The 18,601-nt window shown below is 37.6% G+C and overlaps 1 protein-coding gene across 1 annotated transcript; it reads right to left on the bottom strand.

The window, feature by feature from the left end:
* Positions 1-2,751: 2,751 nt before the first annotated feature.
* On the bottom strand, positions 2,752-18,345 carry LOC128236865 (uncharacterized). Its single transcript, XM_052951989.1, has 4 exons — positions 18,206-18,345; positions 5,716-6,400; positions 4,243-4,422; positions 2,752-3,005 (listed from the first exon to the last, which is right to left on the bottom strand). The coding sequence occupies exons 1-4, from the start codon at positions 18,243-18,245 to the stop codon at positions 2,960-2,962; spliced, it is 951 nt and encodes a 316-aa protein (XP_052807949.1). The 5' UTR covers positions 18,246-18,345; the 3' UTR covers positions 2,752-2,959.
* Between the last annotated feature and the right edge of the window lie 256 nt (positions 18,346-18,601).

Below are 18,601 nucleotides of genomic sequence, written 5' to 3'. Positions count from 1 at the left end.
ACTCCTGCTTACATTTTTTTAGAGTAATTTCCCTTTTTTAATTTTGATGCTAAAAGTTTTGTCCGGGGCATATCTTGTAGAATATAAGAACTTTTGTTAATTTTCATGCTGAAAGTTTTGTCTGGGGCATATCTTAAAGAATATAAGAGGTATCATCTTGAAACTTCATAGCAAGTGCATTGCACAAAGACTGTAACTCTTGTATCCATATTTGTAGAGTAATTGCCCTTTGTTGGTGTTCGCGTCCTGTTTTCACTTGTCCAGGGCATATCTTGTAAACTTTTAGTGGTATCTGTTACACTTGCTTGCATATTTTTGTTTCATACTTAAAGTTTTGTCCGGGGCATATCTTGTAGAATACAAGAGTTATCAACTTGAAACTTCATATGTAGATAGATGTCATGGAAGACAAGTGCACTGCACAGTATCAGTAACTCTTGCTTATTTAGTTTTAGAGAAATTTTCATGCTTAAAGTTTTGTCCGGGGCATATCTTGTAGAATATAAGAGTTATCAACTTGAAACTTCATAATGAGCAAGTGCAGTGCACAAGAACTGTAACTCATGCATCCATATGTTTAGAATTACAACCCTTTGTTAATTTTCAAGCTTAAATTTTGTCAGGGGCATATATCATAAACTATTAGAGTTATCAACCTGAAACATAATAGGATAAATCTCATTGAGGGAAAGTGCAGTGCACAAGAACCGTAATTCTTGCAAATATTATTGTGCAACCATTGTCTACAATACTCTTAATGGAATGGCCCGAGGTATTTGTTTGAATTGCTAATGTTTGCAAATATTCAACACTTTTTTCTAAGATCAACTTCAAACTTCAAACTTCAAAGGAAGATCTAGTTTTGATAAAAACATCGTTAACTATTTCATGGATTCTTTTTCGTATTCAAGCAAGAAGGTTTGGGATACTATTCCCGATGAAATACGAAATTCGAAAAGGTTTAACACATTTAAGCATACATACGCTATAACTTACTTATGCATTGATGGATTGTCCTTATTAAGACGATGTGCAGTTAACTTGACCCGGGTACATACCTCAAAGGTCAAGGTCACACGAGAAATTTAAAGGTCAGAGTACACATGGTCGTGTCCGCGCTATAAGTTGCTTTTGCATTGATGGATTACCATATTACTTGGTACAAATGTTGTCCTTATTGAGTAGATGTGCAGTGACCTTGACTCGGGTCCATACCTTAAAGGTCAAGGTCACATCTGACATTTAAAGGTCATAGTACACATGCTTGTGTCCAGGCTTTTTACATTTAGCAGTGTAGACATGCCAATTCTTACTGGATTTATTGACCTTATACATTTCATGTACTTTAAGCAACACTAACTGAATTTGATCCAAGAATTCGAACCAATTGCAATTTGTGCCAGTAATCCATCATGAAGTTTTGGGTCCATATTATGACAATGCTAAATAGAGGATAAGATATAAATGATATCAATCAATGACTCATTTTCCTTTTTTCTAGCCAAAATGACCTTGACATTGATCTTACCTACACTACACACAATATGAATAACTTTAACAAATATCCTTTAATAATATGTTCAAATATCCAAGAATATTTAGGTTACCGATCATACAACTTGTATTTCCTATATTCCCATTCTTGACCAGTGGTTGTGTTCAATTTTGGTCAGATTCAACGTACCAGTCAGGTTGCGAGAAAAACAGACTATACTTAAAAACAATGGCGGGGGGTAAAGCCGTCCTTCGGACTGTCTTGTTATGGATGAACCTCTAATTATGTCATAATGTGTATATACCCTGCTCATTAAAAATGGTATTATTATAATACCCCCACAAACGAAGTTTGAGGGGGTATATAGGAGTGAGCTTGTCGGTCGGTCGGTCGGTCTGTCTGTCGGTCGGTCTGTCGGTTTTCATGGTTTCCGGACGATAACTCATGAAAGGATTGACAGATTTGAACAATTTTTGGTACACAGGTGTAACATCAGAAGATACAGGTCAAGTTCGATATTGGGGCTGGTGGGGCCAAGGTCAAGGTCACTGTTACTAAAAATAGAAAAAAAGGTTTCCGGACGATAACTCATGAAAGGCTAGACAGATTTGAACAATTTTTGGTTCACAGGTGTAACATCAGAAGATAGAGTTTGGTACACAGGTGTAACATCAGAAGATACAGGTCAAGTTCGATATTGGGGCTGGTGGGGCCAAGGTCAAGGTCACTGTTACTAAAAATAGAAAAATGGTTTCCGGACGATAACTCATGAAAGGCTAGACAGATTTGAACAAATTTTGGTACACAGGTGTAACATCAGAAGATACAGGTCAAGTTCGATATTGGGGCTGCTGGGGCCAAAGTCAAGGTCACTGTTACTAAAAATAGAAAAACAGTTTCCGGACAATAACTCATGAAAGGCTAGTTTTTTTGTCAGCAGTGTAACTTCTACATTACTCAACAGATTTAAATAAAACAATACATGCATGATAAAAGAAGATGCAGTGTGCAGTAACCTTGGAGTTATGGCCTCTTTTCAAAGGAATGGTTTGCCATTCCTGTGTCCAGGCGGCATTTGGGGGTATTCGTCACTCCTGTGACAGCTCTAGTTACTTTTATTATTATTATTATTATTATTATTATTATTATTATTATTATTATTATTATTAACGACGTTTGAATTGTGGCCCGTGTATGTTCTCTAATATAATACATTTTACATGATACAAAACGAGGAAACACAACAACAAATAAAGTGTTGTTATATGATTTATTTTTCCAAAAAGTAACAAAATTACGCTATTACTTTAAAGCATTTTACAGTCGGTATCGGGAAGTCATTTCTACAATCATTTCTGTTCGAATGTTCTGATAACCGAACGTGAGACGAATATCTGTAGCGTGGTCTCCCCATGTCGGACGATCTCATATATACATGGTTTTGCTTCTCATTTCTTTTTTCTTTTACTTCGAGCACGGACAGGTCCCGCCGCACCAGTGGCTCGCTCCCCTGAAAGACGAACAGGAAAATGTCAATAATTCGGAGCTCCTCGGCCATTTTTATCGAAAACAACCTCGGATGTATTTGGACGGTTTACATACTCAAAACGAGGTACGTTTAAGTAGATCGCGTATTAACTTTATTTAGCAGTAAAACTTTATGACTTTACTCTTGGAAATCTTAGTTATGTTTGCAATACTATACTTCACTGAAAATCAATTTAAACTTAGATCAATAAATACAGTTCTAAAACACTTCATTTCATAAATGATATAATTCAAAAAATTACGAACTACTTCAACTGATGTACCGGCATACATCCGAGGTCGAGGAGTTCCGAATGAATGTCAATGCGACCTAATGATGAAGCTGGTCCACGTAACCATAACTACTGCTTTCATTTGGAACAGCATTGTAAAACATTCATTTCCAAGATGTAACAATTCGTAAATAACTGATTGCATGTCTATGCTCTAATACTGCTTAGTTGGATCTACAAGTATAACGTTAAAAGTTGGCTACAGAAGAATACCCCTACGGTCATTCTGTTCCGATAAATGGGCTATGTTAACAGTCTTATTCTTATATAAAGGAAGATAACAATGATGCTACAACGAATGAAAACAGCCTCATGAATTAGCTGTATTTATTGCATCACGGTAACATATTATATCATTTAGTAAAGCTCGTAATATCTTGATTTGTGTGTATATGCCAATCGGGCTGTATTCGACCAAACTCGACGTGCTTACAGTGGCGAAAGGGGTCTAGCTTTAGACTTCCCCTCGACCAATAGGTTGTGAGTTCAAGTACCTCCAGGTCCCAATTCACGAAAATACTTAATTTAAATCTCAATATATATCTCAACTCATTTTCCTTCCAAAACAACGTATTATGATTCAGAATCTTACCAGGTGTACTCTTTGAAAGTCCATTCTCTCATGGAGTATTTTTATTAGAATATGTCGTCAAATTTCGTAAGAACTATCATTCTTGAGAAAAAAGTGTACATGAGCATTTGCTCAAACACATTGAGTTGTTCTCAATATTTTCATGCGTCATAAATGATGTTACTCATGCATATCACAAAACACTGTTTAAATCTATGAAAGAATGCGATTAATATGTGAGGAAAATACATAAGATTTTGAATCCGGATTGTTGACTTAATGTGATATTGGGCTTGGGGAAGGTTTCCTTGGCTTAGTATTAGTGTACGTAGACTACGAGGTACGTTGATACTTACTCGCATATGGCGACGCATTCGTTTTTAAGCACTTCCTCTCCATCCACACAGACAGGGTCATATTCCTGACCACTACACTGTGCCTCACACGCGCTTACTGCGGGCACAGGTGGGAAGTACGGATCCACAGGGGCTGGGCCATTACATGGACACGAGTTCTCACAAGCTCTTGCCACGCCACTGAACAAAATGAAAAAGTCACATTGTATGTAAGGATGTAATGCTAAAAGCAGACATATCCTTTAATACTATTAAATGCCAGTGATCAAGTTATTGCTTTGTACCAAACATTCAATTTTCAAACCAATTAATTGGTTGAGCGAGTGAGGTATACCACCTGTTTCCTTTGAGTGGCTTTAAAACAATGCTGCTATTTAAGCCATCTAGGCTTTTCAGTGAAACCATTTAAAGCGGCATTTGCATCGAAATTGCTAATTAAGACTACCCATTACGAGTAGAAAAGTAAAGCAAAATGCGCAATGATATAACGTTTTCTTGCATACCGGACGTGTGTTTTTCCGGTCATGTGACCAGTGCTGGAAAAACCCATCTTACATACCCCATGTAAGATGAGTCATGCGCAACAACGCGCCACTTCTTATTTCATTTATTGTATGGTTTATGAAAAATATATTATGCCATTTCAATAAAGCGCAATCACATATATATGTTTGCAAGACTTTTAATTAAAATTGAAAATAAATAATCGTTAAAAAACGCTATATTTAGTTATTCAAAATTACTGCGCTCTATGACGTCAGTAAACAACGTCGCACACGCTTTTTGGTGTAATTGTACAAAAGTACATAAATTGATAAATTTAGATATGCAAGAAAAAATATCAATCATGTTTTTCCGGTCCGGATCGAAAAATCCGACCCTCGGGCAAGCTGCGTGGCCGGTAACGAGGCAAGCCTCGTTACCAGCTTACGCAAGTGCCCTCGGGTCGGATTTTTCTATCCGTACCGGAAACACATGATAGATACTTATAATCATAGACTACATATAACCATGCTTGGACGCAGGGGTGAATCCGAAACAAACTATTAATACGACACAACCGAAAAGTCGTGAGTGGTAATTTTCATATGGATGAGAAAAATACACCTTTATTTTGATGGGAGTATACATTTCTTTAGTGGACACCGTATCAGTCGGGCTTTTACCGTGTTTACTATGCTGACATGGGATTTCTTTTACAGCAATCGCAGTATTAACAGTATCCGCGAAGTGCCTCTAAAATACGTCCCATGTATCCGATGCACATGAATGAGTTATTTCGGTATCATTTATAGTGTTTAATGTGTAAAGGAATAATATGAAAGTATTATGTTGATTCTATGGTATAAACAAGCTGGTTTAATCTCCAAAACAAAACGGAAAATGGCACGATAAAACGAAAATCATAAAGCACATCGGGTACCATAACAATTTGATTGTCCATGTTATATTCGAAACTGTCGGTATACTTACGCGCAAGTTCTGTAACAATCATTATCATACTGATCCCCATTCACGTCGCACACTGGCTTGTACTCGGGGCGAAGATCACACAGCGCGTTGCATGACAACGTGGGGAATGCCGGGGGCACATATGCGTTCACTGGGACGGGTGGAGGCACATACGCGTTCATTGGTACTGGTGGGGGCACATACACTGGTGCCTTCGTGGCAGCGGGGAACACCCTGTACGTCGGTGGAGGGCCGGACTTCGTGCGGGCCCTGTTGTCGGGGACATCTGCACCAGAAGGTAATCCAACGTCAGTGTTGTCACCAGGGCGACCAGCTGGCCTCCTGTATGGTGGGGGTGGTCCGTACGATTTGCGCGGAGGCTGTGCAACAACTGGGGCTGGGGGAGCGTATGTTTTCCTGTTTGGTGGCGGGGGGCCGGATCGGGTACGAGCTCGGTTGTCAGGAACGTCAGCTCCTGATGGGAGTCCGCGGTCAGTATTATCACCAGGGCGTCCTACCACTGGTTTTGCCGGGGGATAAACAGGGGTTCTCTTTGGAGGTGGCATGGCGACAGGAGCACCGTATCGGCGACCATCGGGTACATCCTTTCCAGACGGAAGTCCCCAATCCGGGTTATCTCCTCTCCGTGACGGACGACTCCCCTTCCTTGTCTTAGTGGGCGGTCCTTGTGATCTAACAGCGTCAGCTGGGGAAAAGACCAGGCATGTTTTAATGTATGCACGTGTTAATTGAAAATAGGACACCTTAGGGTTAGTACTTATAGTATGTAGCGCCGACGAGAACTGAACACTACTTAATTTCCTATTTGAATCATGCTTTTCAAAAACTTCAATTCATTTGCAAAGTCTGTACACCGATTGATGCAATATTTTGAGATCCTGTGGTTTGTCACGTATTATCCTCTTGGGTCTCGACTTTTCCGTTAAAAGCCTCTGAAAATATCGCGCTCCAAAATTTGGGTTGTATCTGACTCGTTCATGTTGCTGTTTATTTATAAAGAAATAAAACTACGTGGAGAAGACCAGCAGCATGTATCCCACTAAAACTAAATCACATCGACCCTGAGAAAATACCGTACTAACTTCTACAATAACAATACAACTACCATAGCCAAATATCCTACTAATACATACAACACACAAGACCTAGGGCCAAATGTCCTTCTCATACATACAACACAACGACCAGGGCCAAATAGCCTACGAATACATACAACACAACGACCAGGGCCAAACATCCTACTAATACTTACAACACAACGACCAGGGTCAAATACCCTACTAATACCTACAACACAACGACCAGGGCCAAATACCCTACTAATACATACAACACAAATGACCAGGTCCAAATATCTTACTAATACCTACAACACAACGACCAGGGCCAAATACCCTACTAATACCTACAACACAAGGACCAGGGCCAAATATCCTACTAATACATACAACACAAAGGACCAGGTCCAAATATCCTACTAATACCTACAACACAACGACCAGGGCCAAATATCCAACTAATACATACAACACAATGACCGGGGCCAAACATCCTACTCATACAATCAACACAAGGACCGGGGCCAAACATCCTACTCATACATACAACACAACGACCATGGCCAAATATCCTACTAATACATACAACACAACGACAAGGGCCAAATATCCTACTAATACCTACAACACAACGACCAGGTCCAAATATCCTTCTAATACCTACAACACAACAACACGATGACAAGGGCCAAATATCCTACTAATACCTACAACACACAAGGACCAGGGCCAAATACCCTACTTATACCTACAGCACAACGACCAGGTCCAAATATCCTACTAATACATACAACACACAAGGACCAGGTCCAAATAGCCTACTAATACATACAACACAACGACCAGGGCCAAATATCCTACTAATACATACAACACAACGACCAGGGCCAAATAGCCTACTAATACATACAACACACAAGGACCAGGGCCAAATATCCTACTAATACATACAACACACAAGGACCAGGTCCAAATAGCCTACTAATACATACAACACAAGGACCAGCGCCAAATATCCTACTAATACATACAACACAACGACCAGGTCCAAACAGCCTACTTATACCTACAACACAACAACCAGGGCCAAATATCCTACTAATACATACAACACAAGGACCAGGGCCAAATATCCTACTAATACATCCACCACAGCGACCAGGGCCAAATATCCTACTAATACCTACAACACAACGACCACGGCCAAATATCCTACTAATACCTACAACACAACGACCAGGGCCAAATATCCTACCAATACATACAACACAACGACCACGGCCAAATATCCTACTAATACCTACAACACAACGACCAGGTCCAAACAGCCTACTTATACCTACAACACAACAACCAGGGCCAAATATCCTACTAATACATACAACACAAGGACCACGGCCAAATATCCTACTAATACCTACAACACAACGACCACGGCCAAATATCCTACTAATACCTACAACACAACGACCACGGCCAAATATCCTACTAATACCTACAACACAACGACCAGGTCCAAACAGCCTACTTATACCTACAACACAACAACCAGGGCCAAATATCCTACTAATACATACAACACAAGGACCAGGGCCAAATATCCTACTAATACATCCACCACAACGACCAGGGCCAAATATCCTACTAATACCTACAACACAACGACCACGGCCAAATATCCTACTTATACATACAACACAACGACCACGGCCAAATATCCTACTAATACCTACAACACAACAACCAGGGCCAAATATCCTACTAATACCTACAACACAACAACCAGGGCCAAATATCCTACTAATACCTACAACACAACGACCACGGCCAAATATCCTACTTATACCTACAACACAACGACCAGGTCCAAATAGCCTACTTATACCTACAACACAACGACCACGGCCAAATATCCTACTAATACATACAACACAACGACCAGGTCCAAATATCCTACTAATACATACAACACACAAGGACCAGGTCCAAATATCCTACTAATACATACAACACACAAGGACCAGCGCCAAATATCCTACTAATACATACAACACAACGACCAGGGCCAAATAGCCTATTAATACATACAACACAACGACCAGGGCCAAATATCCTACTAATACCTACAACACAAAGACCAGGGCCAAATATCCTACGAATGCCTACAACACAAGGACCAGTGCCATACATCCTACTCATACAATCAACACAACGACCAGGGCCTAATATCCTACTAATACAATCAACACAACGACCAGGGCCAAATACCCTACTAATACATACAACACAATGACAAGGGCCAAATATCCTACTAATACATACAACACAAGGACCAGGGCCAAATACCCTACTTATACCTACAGCACAACGACCAGGTCCAAATAGCCTACTAATACATACAACACACAAGGACCAGGGCCAAATATCCTACTAATACATACAACACAAAGGACCAAGTCCAAATAGCCTACTAATTCATACAACACACAAGGACCAGGGCCAAATATCCTACTAATACATACAACACAACGACCAGGTCCAAATAGCCTACTAATACATACAACACACAAGGACCAGGGCCAAATATTCTACTAATACATACAACACAACGACCAGGTCCAAATAGCCTACTAATACATACAACACACAAGGACCAGGGCCAAATATCCTACTAATACATACAACACAACGACCGGGGCCAAACATCCTACTCATACAATCAACACAAGGACCAGGGCCAAACATCCTACTCATACATACAACACAACGACCAGGGCCAAATAGCTTACTAATACATACAACACAACAACTAGGGCCAAATATCCTACTAATACCTACAACACAACGACCAGGTCCAAATATCCTACTAATACCTACAACACAACGACCAGGGCCAAATATCCTACTAAGACATACAACTCAATGACAAGGGCCAAATATCCTACTAATACCTACAACACAAGGACCAAGGCCAAATACTCTACTTATACCTACAGCACAACGACCAGGTCCAAATATCCTACTAATACATACAACACACAAGGACCAGGTCCAAATAGCCTGCTAATACATACAACACAAGGACCAGCGCCAAATATCCTACTAATACATACAACACAACGACCAGGTCCAAACAGCCTACTAATACCTACAACACTAGGACCAGGTCCAAACAGCCTACTAATACCTACAACACTAGGACCAGGTCCAAATAGCCTACTAATACCTACAACACAACGACCAGGTCCAAACAGCCTACTAATACATACAACACAACGACCAGGGCCAAATATCCTACTTATACCTACAACACAACGACCAGGGCCTAATATCCTACTAATACATACAACACAAGGACCAGGGCCAAATATCCTACTAATACATCCAACACAACGACCAGGGCCAAATATCCTACTAATACCTATAACACAACGACCACGGCCAAATATCCTACTAATACCCACAACACAACGACCAGGGCCAAATATCCTACTAATACCTACAACACAAGGACCAGGACCAAATATCCTACTAATACCTACAACACACAAGGACCAGGGCCAAATATCCTACTTATACCTACAACACAACGACCAGGGTCAAATATCCTACTAATACCTACAACACTCAAGGACCAGGGCCAAATATTCTACTAATACCTACAACACAACGACCAGGGCCAAACATCCTACTAATACCTACAACACAAGGATCTGGGCCAAATATCCTACTTATACCTACAACACAAGGATCTTGGCCAAATATCCTACTCATACAATCAACACAACGACCAAGGCCAAATATCCTACTAATACCTACAACACACAAGGACCAGGGCCAAATATCCTACTAATACCTACAACACACAAGGACCAGGGCCAAATATCCTACGAATACCTACAACACAAGGACCAGTGCCATACATCCTACTCATACAATCAACACAACGACCAGGGCCAAATATCCTACGAATACATACAACACAACGACCAGGTCCAAATATCCTTCGAATACATACAACACAACGACCAGGTCCAAATAGCCTACTAATACCTACAACACAACGACCAGGGCCAAATACCCTACTAATACATACAACACAACGACCAGGTCCAAATAGCCTACTTATACATACAACACAACCGGGGCCAAATATCCTACTAATACATACAACACAACGACCAGGTCCAAATAGCCTACTAATACCTACAACACAACGACCAGGGCCAAATACCCTACTAATACCTACAACACAACGACCAGGGCCAAATACCCTACTAATACCTACAACAAAACGACCAGGTCCAAATAGCCTACTTATACATACAACACAACCGGGGCCAAATATCCTACTAATACCTACAACACAACGACCAGGTCCAAATAGCCTACTAATACCTACAACACAACGACCAGGGCCAAATATCCTACTTATACCTACAACACAACGACCAGGGCCAAATACCCTACTAATACCTACAACAAAACGACCAGGTCCAAATAGCCTACTTATACATACAACACAACCGGGGCCAAATATCCTACTAATACCTACAACACAACGACCAGGTCCAAATAGCCTACTAATACCTACAACACAACGACCAGGGCCAAATACCCTACTAATACCTACAACACAACGACCAGGTCCAAATAGCCTACTTATACATACAACACAACCGGGGCCAAACATCCTACTAATACCTACAACACAAGGACCAGGGCCAAATATCCTACTTATACCTACAACACAAGGATCTGGGCCAAATATCCTACTCATACATACAACACACAAGGACCAGGTCCAAATAGCCTACTAATACATACAACACAACGACCAGGGCCAAATACCCTACTAATACATACAACACAACGACCAGGTCCAAATAGCCTACTTATACATACAACACAACCGGGGCCAAATATCCTACTAATACATACAACACAAGGATCTGGGCCAAATATCCTACTTATACCTACAACACAAGGATCTGGGCCAAATATCCTACTCATACAATCAACACAACGACCAAGGCCAAATATCCTACTAATACCTACAACACACAAGGACCAGGGCCAAATATCCTACTAATACCTACAACACAAGGACCAGGGCCAAATATCCTACTTATACCTACAACACAAGGATCTGGGCCAAATATCCTACTCATACAATCAACACAACGACCAAGGCCAAATATCCTACTAATACCTACAACACACAAGGACCAGGGCCAAATATCCTACTAATACCTACAACACACAAGGACCAGGGCCAAATATCCTACGAATACCTACAACACAAGGACCAGTGCCATACATCCTACTCATACAATCAACACAACGACCAGGGCCAAATATCCTACGAATACATACAACACAACGACCAGGTCCAAATATCCTTCGAATACATACAACACAACGACCAGGTCCAAATAGCCTACTAATACCTACAACACAACGACCAGGGCCAAATACCCTACTAATACATACAACACAACGACCAGGTCCAAATAGCCGACTTATACATACAACACAACCGGGGCCAAATATCCTACTAATACCTACAACACAACGACCAGGTCCAAATACCTTACTAATACTTACAACACAATCAGGGCCAAATATCCTACTAATACATACAACACACAAGGACCAGGGCCAAACATCCTACTAATACATACAACACAACCGCCATTGCCAAACACCCTACTTATACTTACAACACAACCAGGGCCAAATATCCTACTAATACATACAACACAACGACCAGGGCCAAATATCCTACTCATACCTACAACACAACGACCAGGGCCAAATATCCTACTCATACATACAACACAAGGACAGGGCCAAATATCCTACTTATACGTACAACAAAAGGACCAGGGCCAAATATCCTACTCATACTTACAACACAACAACCAGTGCCAAATACCCTACTAATACCTACAACACAAGGACCAGGGCCAAATATCCTACTCATACCTACAACACATGGACCAGGGCCAAATATCCTACTCATACATTCAACACAACGACCAGGACCAAATATCTTACTTATACCTACAACACAAGGACCACGGCCAAATATCCTACTCATACCTACAACACAAGGACCAGGGCCAAATATCCTACTCATACATTCAACACAACGACCAGGACCAAATATCTTACTTATACCTTCAAGACAATGACCAGGGCCAAAAATCCTATTAACACCTACAACAACGATCATCAGAAAAAAAACTTGCTACTAATTTAATGCCCCTAACAAATAGAAGGTAATTGTTTGTTTCGGCGTTAGATCGTAATAAATATGTTATCGTTTTTGTATCACAAATATATTGGTATGAATAACCTACATGTACTGAAAAACAATTCAACACGTACATGACGCACAAAATAAGACATACATTACGCATAAAACATGACAATGAAAACATTTTTAACGCAGACACGCACAAAACGTTCATTCGTACACAAAACGTATTTGCATGCGTAATGCATGTTTTCCATGTTTTTTTTTGCGTAATGCATGTTTTATATGCTTAATTTTGTGCGTAATGCATGTTTTCCATGTCAAGGTTTGTGCGTTATGCATTTTGTCTAGTTTTATTCATAATGCATGTTTTTTGTCTAGTTTTGTGCGCAATGCATGTTTTTGTCTGGTTTTGTGCGTAATGCATGTTTTGATGTTTATTTATGTGTTTTATGCATGTTTACTATGTCTAGTTTTGTGCGTAGTATATGTTTCGCATGTCTAGTTTTGTGCGTAGTATATGTTTTCCATGTCCAGTTTTGTGCGTAATGCATGTTTACTATGATTATTTGTGTGCGTAATGCATGTTTAATATGACTAGTTGTGTGCATAACGCATGTTTCCTCTGACTTGTTGTGTGAGTTAAGTAGTTTTTCTAGGTTTAGTTTTATGCGTTTTACATGTTTCTTGTGTCTAATTTTGTGCTTAATGCATGATTTTATGTCTAGTTTTGTGCAATATTCATGTATTCTATGACCAGTTGTACTCAGCATGCACGATTTCTATGTCTATTTTAGTGCATAATGCATGCTTTTCTCGTTATTTTTGAGTGCGTAGTCCATGTTTTCTATGTCTAGTTGTGTGAGTAATGCATGTTTGCCATTCTTTCTTAGTTTACGCTTGCTGTTTTTAACTTGTTTATAGTGATTTATGAGTGAAATAAGAATGATGCAGTATTTAATACGTCCTTAAGCCGAAACAACCAATTTTCCATTAAATTACTTATTACACATATTTATTGCCTGAAAAAGTTATTTATGTACCGCTTGATCATAATAAGAAATACACCATAAATAGTCACGCTCGTCTACAGTTACAGGGCTTGTAAATGATAACATTGCACTAATTTGTTTTCGGCCGAAGACAGCTTTATGACAACATTTCTCCATGTAGGTGGTAAGAATCTAACAAAACTGAGGTCGCCGGTACTTAATTCACGGCGAATTATCTATTTATGTATTTGATGATATATAAGCATCACTGTTCACAGGTATGCATTTAATAACACAATTATTTTTAATTGCATACTTATTTAGCACTACATTATTATTATTATTATTATTATTATTATTATTATTATTATATTTTTATTATTATTTTTGTTATCATTATATTATTTATTTATTTATTTATTTATTATTATTATTATTATTATTATTATTATTATTATTATTATTATTATTATTATTATTATTGTTCTTATTCTTCTTATTATTATTATTTATAATATTATTGTTTTATTTATTATTATTATTATTATTATTATTATTATTATTATTATTATTATTATTATTTATAGCAATAATCAATAATTATTTGACTATGTAACCAGAGTTTTTATAATCATCAAAGTTTTTTTCAAAGTACATTTTACTCCAAGAAATGAAATCTACATTCTGAGAAGGCTTTTAATTAAAATGATATCCATGCATACGTTAATGAGCTTTTTGTATAAAAGAGCATTTCAAACTGCATTCGGAGATCCTCGGCCATTTTTATTGGAAACAACCTCGGATGTATTTGGAGGATTTACATACTCAAAAGCGTAACGTTTAAGTCCGCTGCAAGTAGATCGCGAAGTAATTTTATTTAGCAGGTACATTTTATGACTTAACACTTGAATCTTGTATATTTGCAATAATTTACTTCACTGGCAATCAATTTAAACTTAGATTAATAAATACAATTCTAAAACACTACATTGCAAAAATGATATAATTCACGAACTACTTCAACTGTACCGGCATACATCCGAGGTTGTTTTCAATTAAAATGGCCGAGGAGTTCCGAATGTTCAAACTGTTTTAAGATCAAAGCTTTTAATGTATAAAGGGATAGTCAATTTCCGTTTTCAAGGCTGCATGTCACCATGTGTCAGTTAACAGGTCATTGTCCGAGAATTAGTGAATCTTCTCGACTTGTCTTGTATACGTCGTGTATTTTATATTTTTAGATATATACATATGTAATTGTAACGTCGTTAATATGTTTGATTACGACATATATAGAGAATGATTGGTGTTATGGTCCGGTCAAAACAAGTTCCTAAAGAACAATAAACCGTGGGAAGACCATAAGCCTGTAAGCAATAAATATGGCTTATATCAGCATGATGTTTGATTATTCATAGACATGTAATACTCTAGACATTCATCTATTATAATGAATATTAATAATTTTTAACAGTATGTTAGTATATAACATGCAATTATTTAGTTCATGTTTAAAAATGAAAAAGTCAAACGAATGCAAAAGTTTGGATGTGTTGTTTCTCTTTCGCTATAAAGCCTGAATCCCCAAACTTCACAACATTAGTTAAGAGAAGTACCAATAAAAAGGAAATAGCTTTTACGTAACATATAATTTATTTAATATTGAAACCACTATCGGCGTATCTCCCTTTCTCTAAGTCATAATTGTATAACATTTTCAGCAGTATTACCTCAATTTTGTTACTATATTATTGGTAATCAAATTAGATCGTTATATAACATAACACATTTTCCACCTTTACATACATTCTTTACAATGAGATAAAGTGATGAAATGAAACAATTTAACCCTTTTAAAAAGGATTATTTATCTTTACTTTAAATTGTTTCATTCCCTAATTCATAGCAAAATTGATTTGTTCCTTTCGAAATTCTTTAGGCGAACCAAATTTTTTTGTACCATGTTTGAAGTCTTGTTCAAGAAAAACTGCAGTGAATAAGGAGCGGCAATGGTAGGTATTCTATGTTTAAGATACATATAGTTTAGTGCGAATGATCTTCAATCCCGAAGAACCGGAAAATAACATTCGAACAGTTATAAGCAACAGAGGTCATATTTAAGATTTTCGACGCTTTATGAATAGACAGACCTTTTGCAATAAATATGCCCACGCGTCTTACGAGAGCAACATCAAATTAAGAAAAAAATGTTGCACGGCATAAAGTGATTCTGTCATGTTTCATAATTAATATGCAAATCTAATTGAATAATGCTTATCTTGCCAGTGCATTAAGGTCTGGCAAATAAATGGTTTGGATTTTATAAAGGCGAAAACTACTTTCGCTATATTTACCACTAAAAGTTTGACTCTTTACTTACAGCATTGTACTGTTCGCATTAGATAATCCATTGCTGATTAGTTCCATGATTAAAAAACATCTTATTCCTTTTATAGAATATCATATTTTTTTGTTTTGTTTTTTAAATGAGTTCTTTTTGGAATATAATAAAGGTAGATAACATATTGAACATCTCTCGAATGTATCTGTAAGTTAAAAATTGAAAACCCCTCATATGTATGCATATTAAAGTTTAATACTGAATATCCCTCATTAGTATCAGAAAGTTAAGAATTGCAAGTCCGTCATATGTGTCTGGAAATTCAAAAACCATAATTTGTTTCTAAAAATGGAACAATTTTTCTGAAAGTTTAAAATTGAAAATCTCTCACATGTAGCTGAAAATTGAACACCCCTCTTAAGTATTGGAAAGATGAAAGTTAGGCCGTAGGTCATAAAAACTACAATTTTGGTTAAATAATATTACATCAATATGACATCTACTCGCAGTCATAATTTAATACAAATGTGATTGATATGCACATTGGCCAACAAAATGCTTGATGTTCTTCAAAGTTCAGGCAATAGGCATTAAAGCCTTCAACAATGACAAGAAAACAAGGCGTGTTGTCATCTTTGAGTTTACTTTTTAAAACAAATAAATCAATTGCACATAATAAACGAAATAATAACATTTAAATAATCTTAATTTAAAACATTGGAGAATCATTTGAGAGTCCAGTTCAAAACCTGAGGTTTGTGACTAGTGAATCAGGCAGATATATTTGATTTGGCATTCTTTGTATTCACGATATACACGTGTATTTTGTATGTGTTGCTATCAGTGCAGAAACCGAATGTTGACGTTATTAAAAAAGTTCGGAAGCGATTTGTGTGTATAGTAGCCTAGCGATCGGTTACATTTCATATTAAATACATATATTGTCATTTGCCTTAACTCTGAGCGTAATAGTAGTCAACACTTTTGTTTGGTGAAGACAAAAGAACTGACAAGTTAAAGCTGCACTCTCACAGATTGAACGTTTTGACAACTTTTCTTTTATTTATTGTCTTGGAACGAGCCAATTTCTGCAAAAATGCATGTACATCATTTATATAAGACTGCTGACAAAAAAAGTCACAGATTTTTCTATTCAAGTTAAAAATTGTTGTATGCATTTTTCTTAAACCGTTAGTTTAATCCATAAAACATTAATTTTCGAACTGAAATATGAAAATCTGAGATCTTATATTTTGTCAGCCGTCTTTTATCAATGGTTTGCAGATGTTTTCGTAAAAATTTGCCCATTCCAAGACAAACAAATATAAAAAGTTGTAAAAACGGTAAATCTGTGATATTGCAGCTTTAGAATAACACCACACTTTGAAAGGTATAATGTCTTTTACATTATAAATTTAAAACTTTACTTTATAGGGTGACTTCCCACTAATGGAAAGAAAGACCTATTTTGGTCTTTGAAGAACACTGCACAATGATATGTCGATTATGAAGCTTATAATTTATGTTAAACGAAAAATACAAACTTTTAAGGTATAGATGCAGATAAAAACTGCGCGGAAAATTGGAAGTTTGCCTTGTATCAGTCACTCATTATAATTCATACACTTGTGCAGCCAACGCCACTCATTATTTTTTTTTTTTGGTTTCGTTTAAAATCACAATGCACAATAGTAACGAAATCGATATAAGACGCATAAATTGATACGAAAGAGTTTAACAGATATAAATAAATGCGAGTTATGATTACGTTTTGAAAATAAATGATTCGATGTAAATATGTAACTTCGAACTGCACGAGTGTGATAACTATCCCTACCTGCAATTATCACAAGAAGGCAAAGTGCGAATCCTCTCATTGTTACGTCGTCAAGTTGACCGCTCCGAATAACGCTTGCACGGCTCTCCAGCCTTTTTGTACGCCGACATAAGAACGCACCGCTGCCCACGGCCTTTCATTCACTCACGTGAAAGATTCAGTTTAGCGTGATTTATACTTGACAGACATATGCAAAAAAGACATCTGCAATAAGAGGATTTCACTTTGCAATGTTGGCTCGTTTTTGTTTAAATTGCTGTAATTTCTGCACCATGGTGAGTAATATTAGACTAACAATAATAGACACTTCAAAACAATAAATACCCCTGGAAAAACGTGTAGGTTTTTATGAAGTTTCGAGATAATGACTAGTTTTCATTAATAGAGAGTTTATTC

This window comes from Mya arenaria, chromosome 6 (assembly GCF_026914265.1).
Source record: "Mya arenaria isolate MELC-2E11 chromosome 6, ASM2691426v1".
Lineage (NCBI taxonomy): Eukaryota > Metazoa > Mollusca > Bivalvia > Myida > Myidae > Mya > Mya arenaria.
Note: the sequence above shows the minus strand (reverse complement) of the source record. Positions and strands in the feature narration are given on the sequence as shown.

What these genes read in the sequence shown, in the direction of transcription:
- LOC128236865 (XM_052951989.1), bottom strand. Translation starts at nt 18,245, where the DNA reads ATGAGAGGATTCGCACTTTGCCTTCTTGTGATAATTGCAG. An exon ending in GATTGTTACAGAACTTGCGC is followed by an intron (nt 4,423 to 5,715) that starts GTAAGTATACCG and finishes CATTTTGTTCAG; the next exon opens with TGGCGTGGCAAGAGCTTGTG. An exon ending in GAATGCGTCGCCATATGCGA is followed by an intron (nt 3,006 to 4,242) that starts GTAAGTATCAAC and finishes TTCGTCTTTCAG; the next exon opens with GGGAGCGAGCCACTGGTGCG.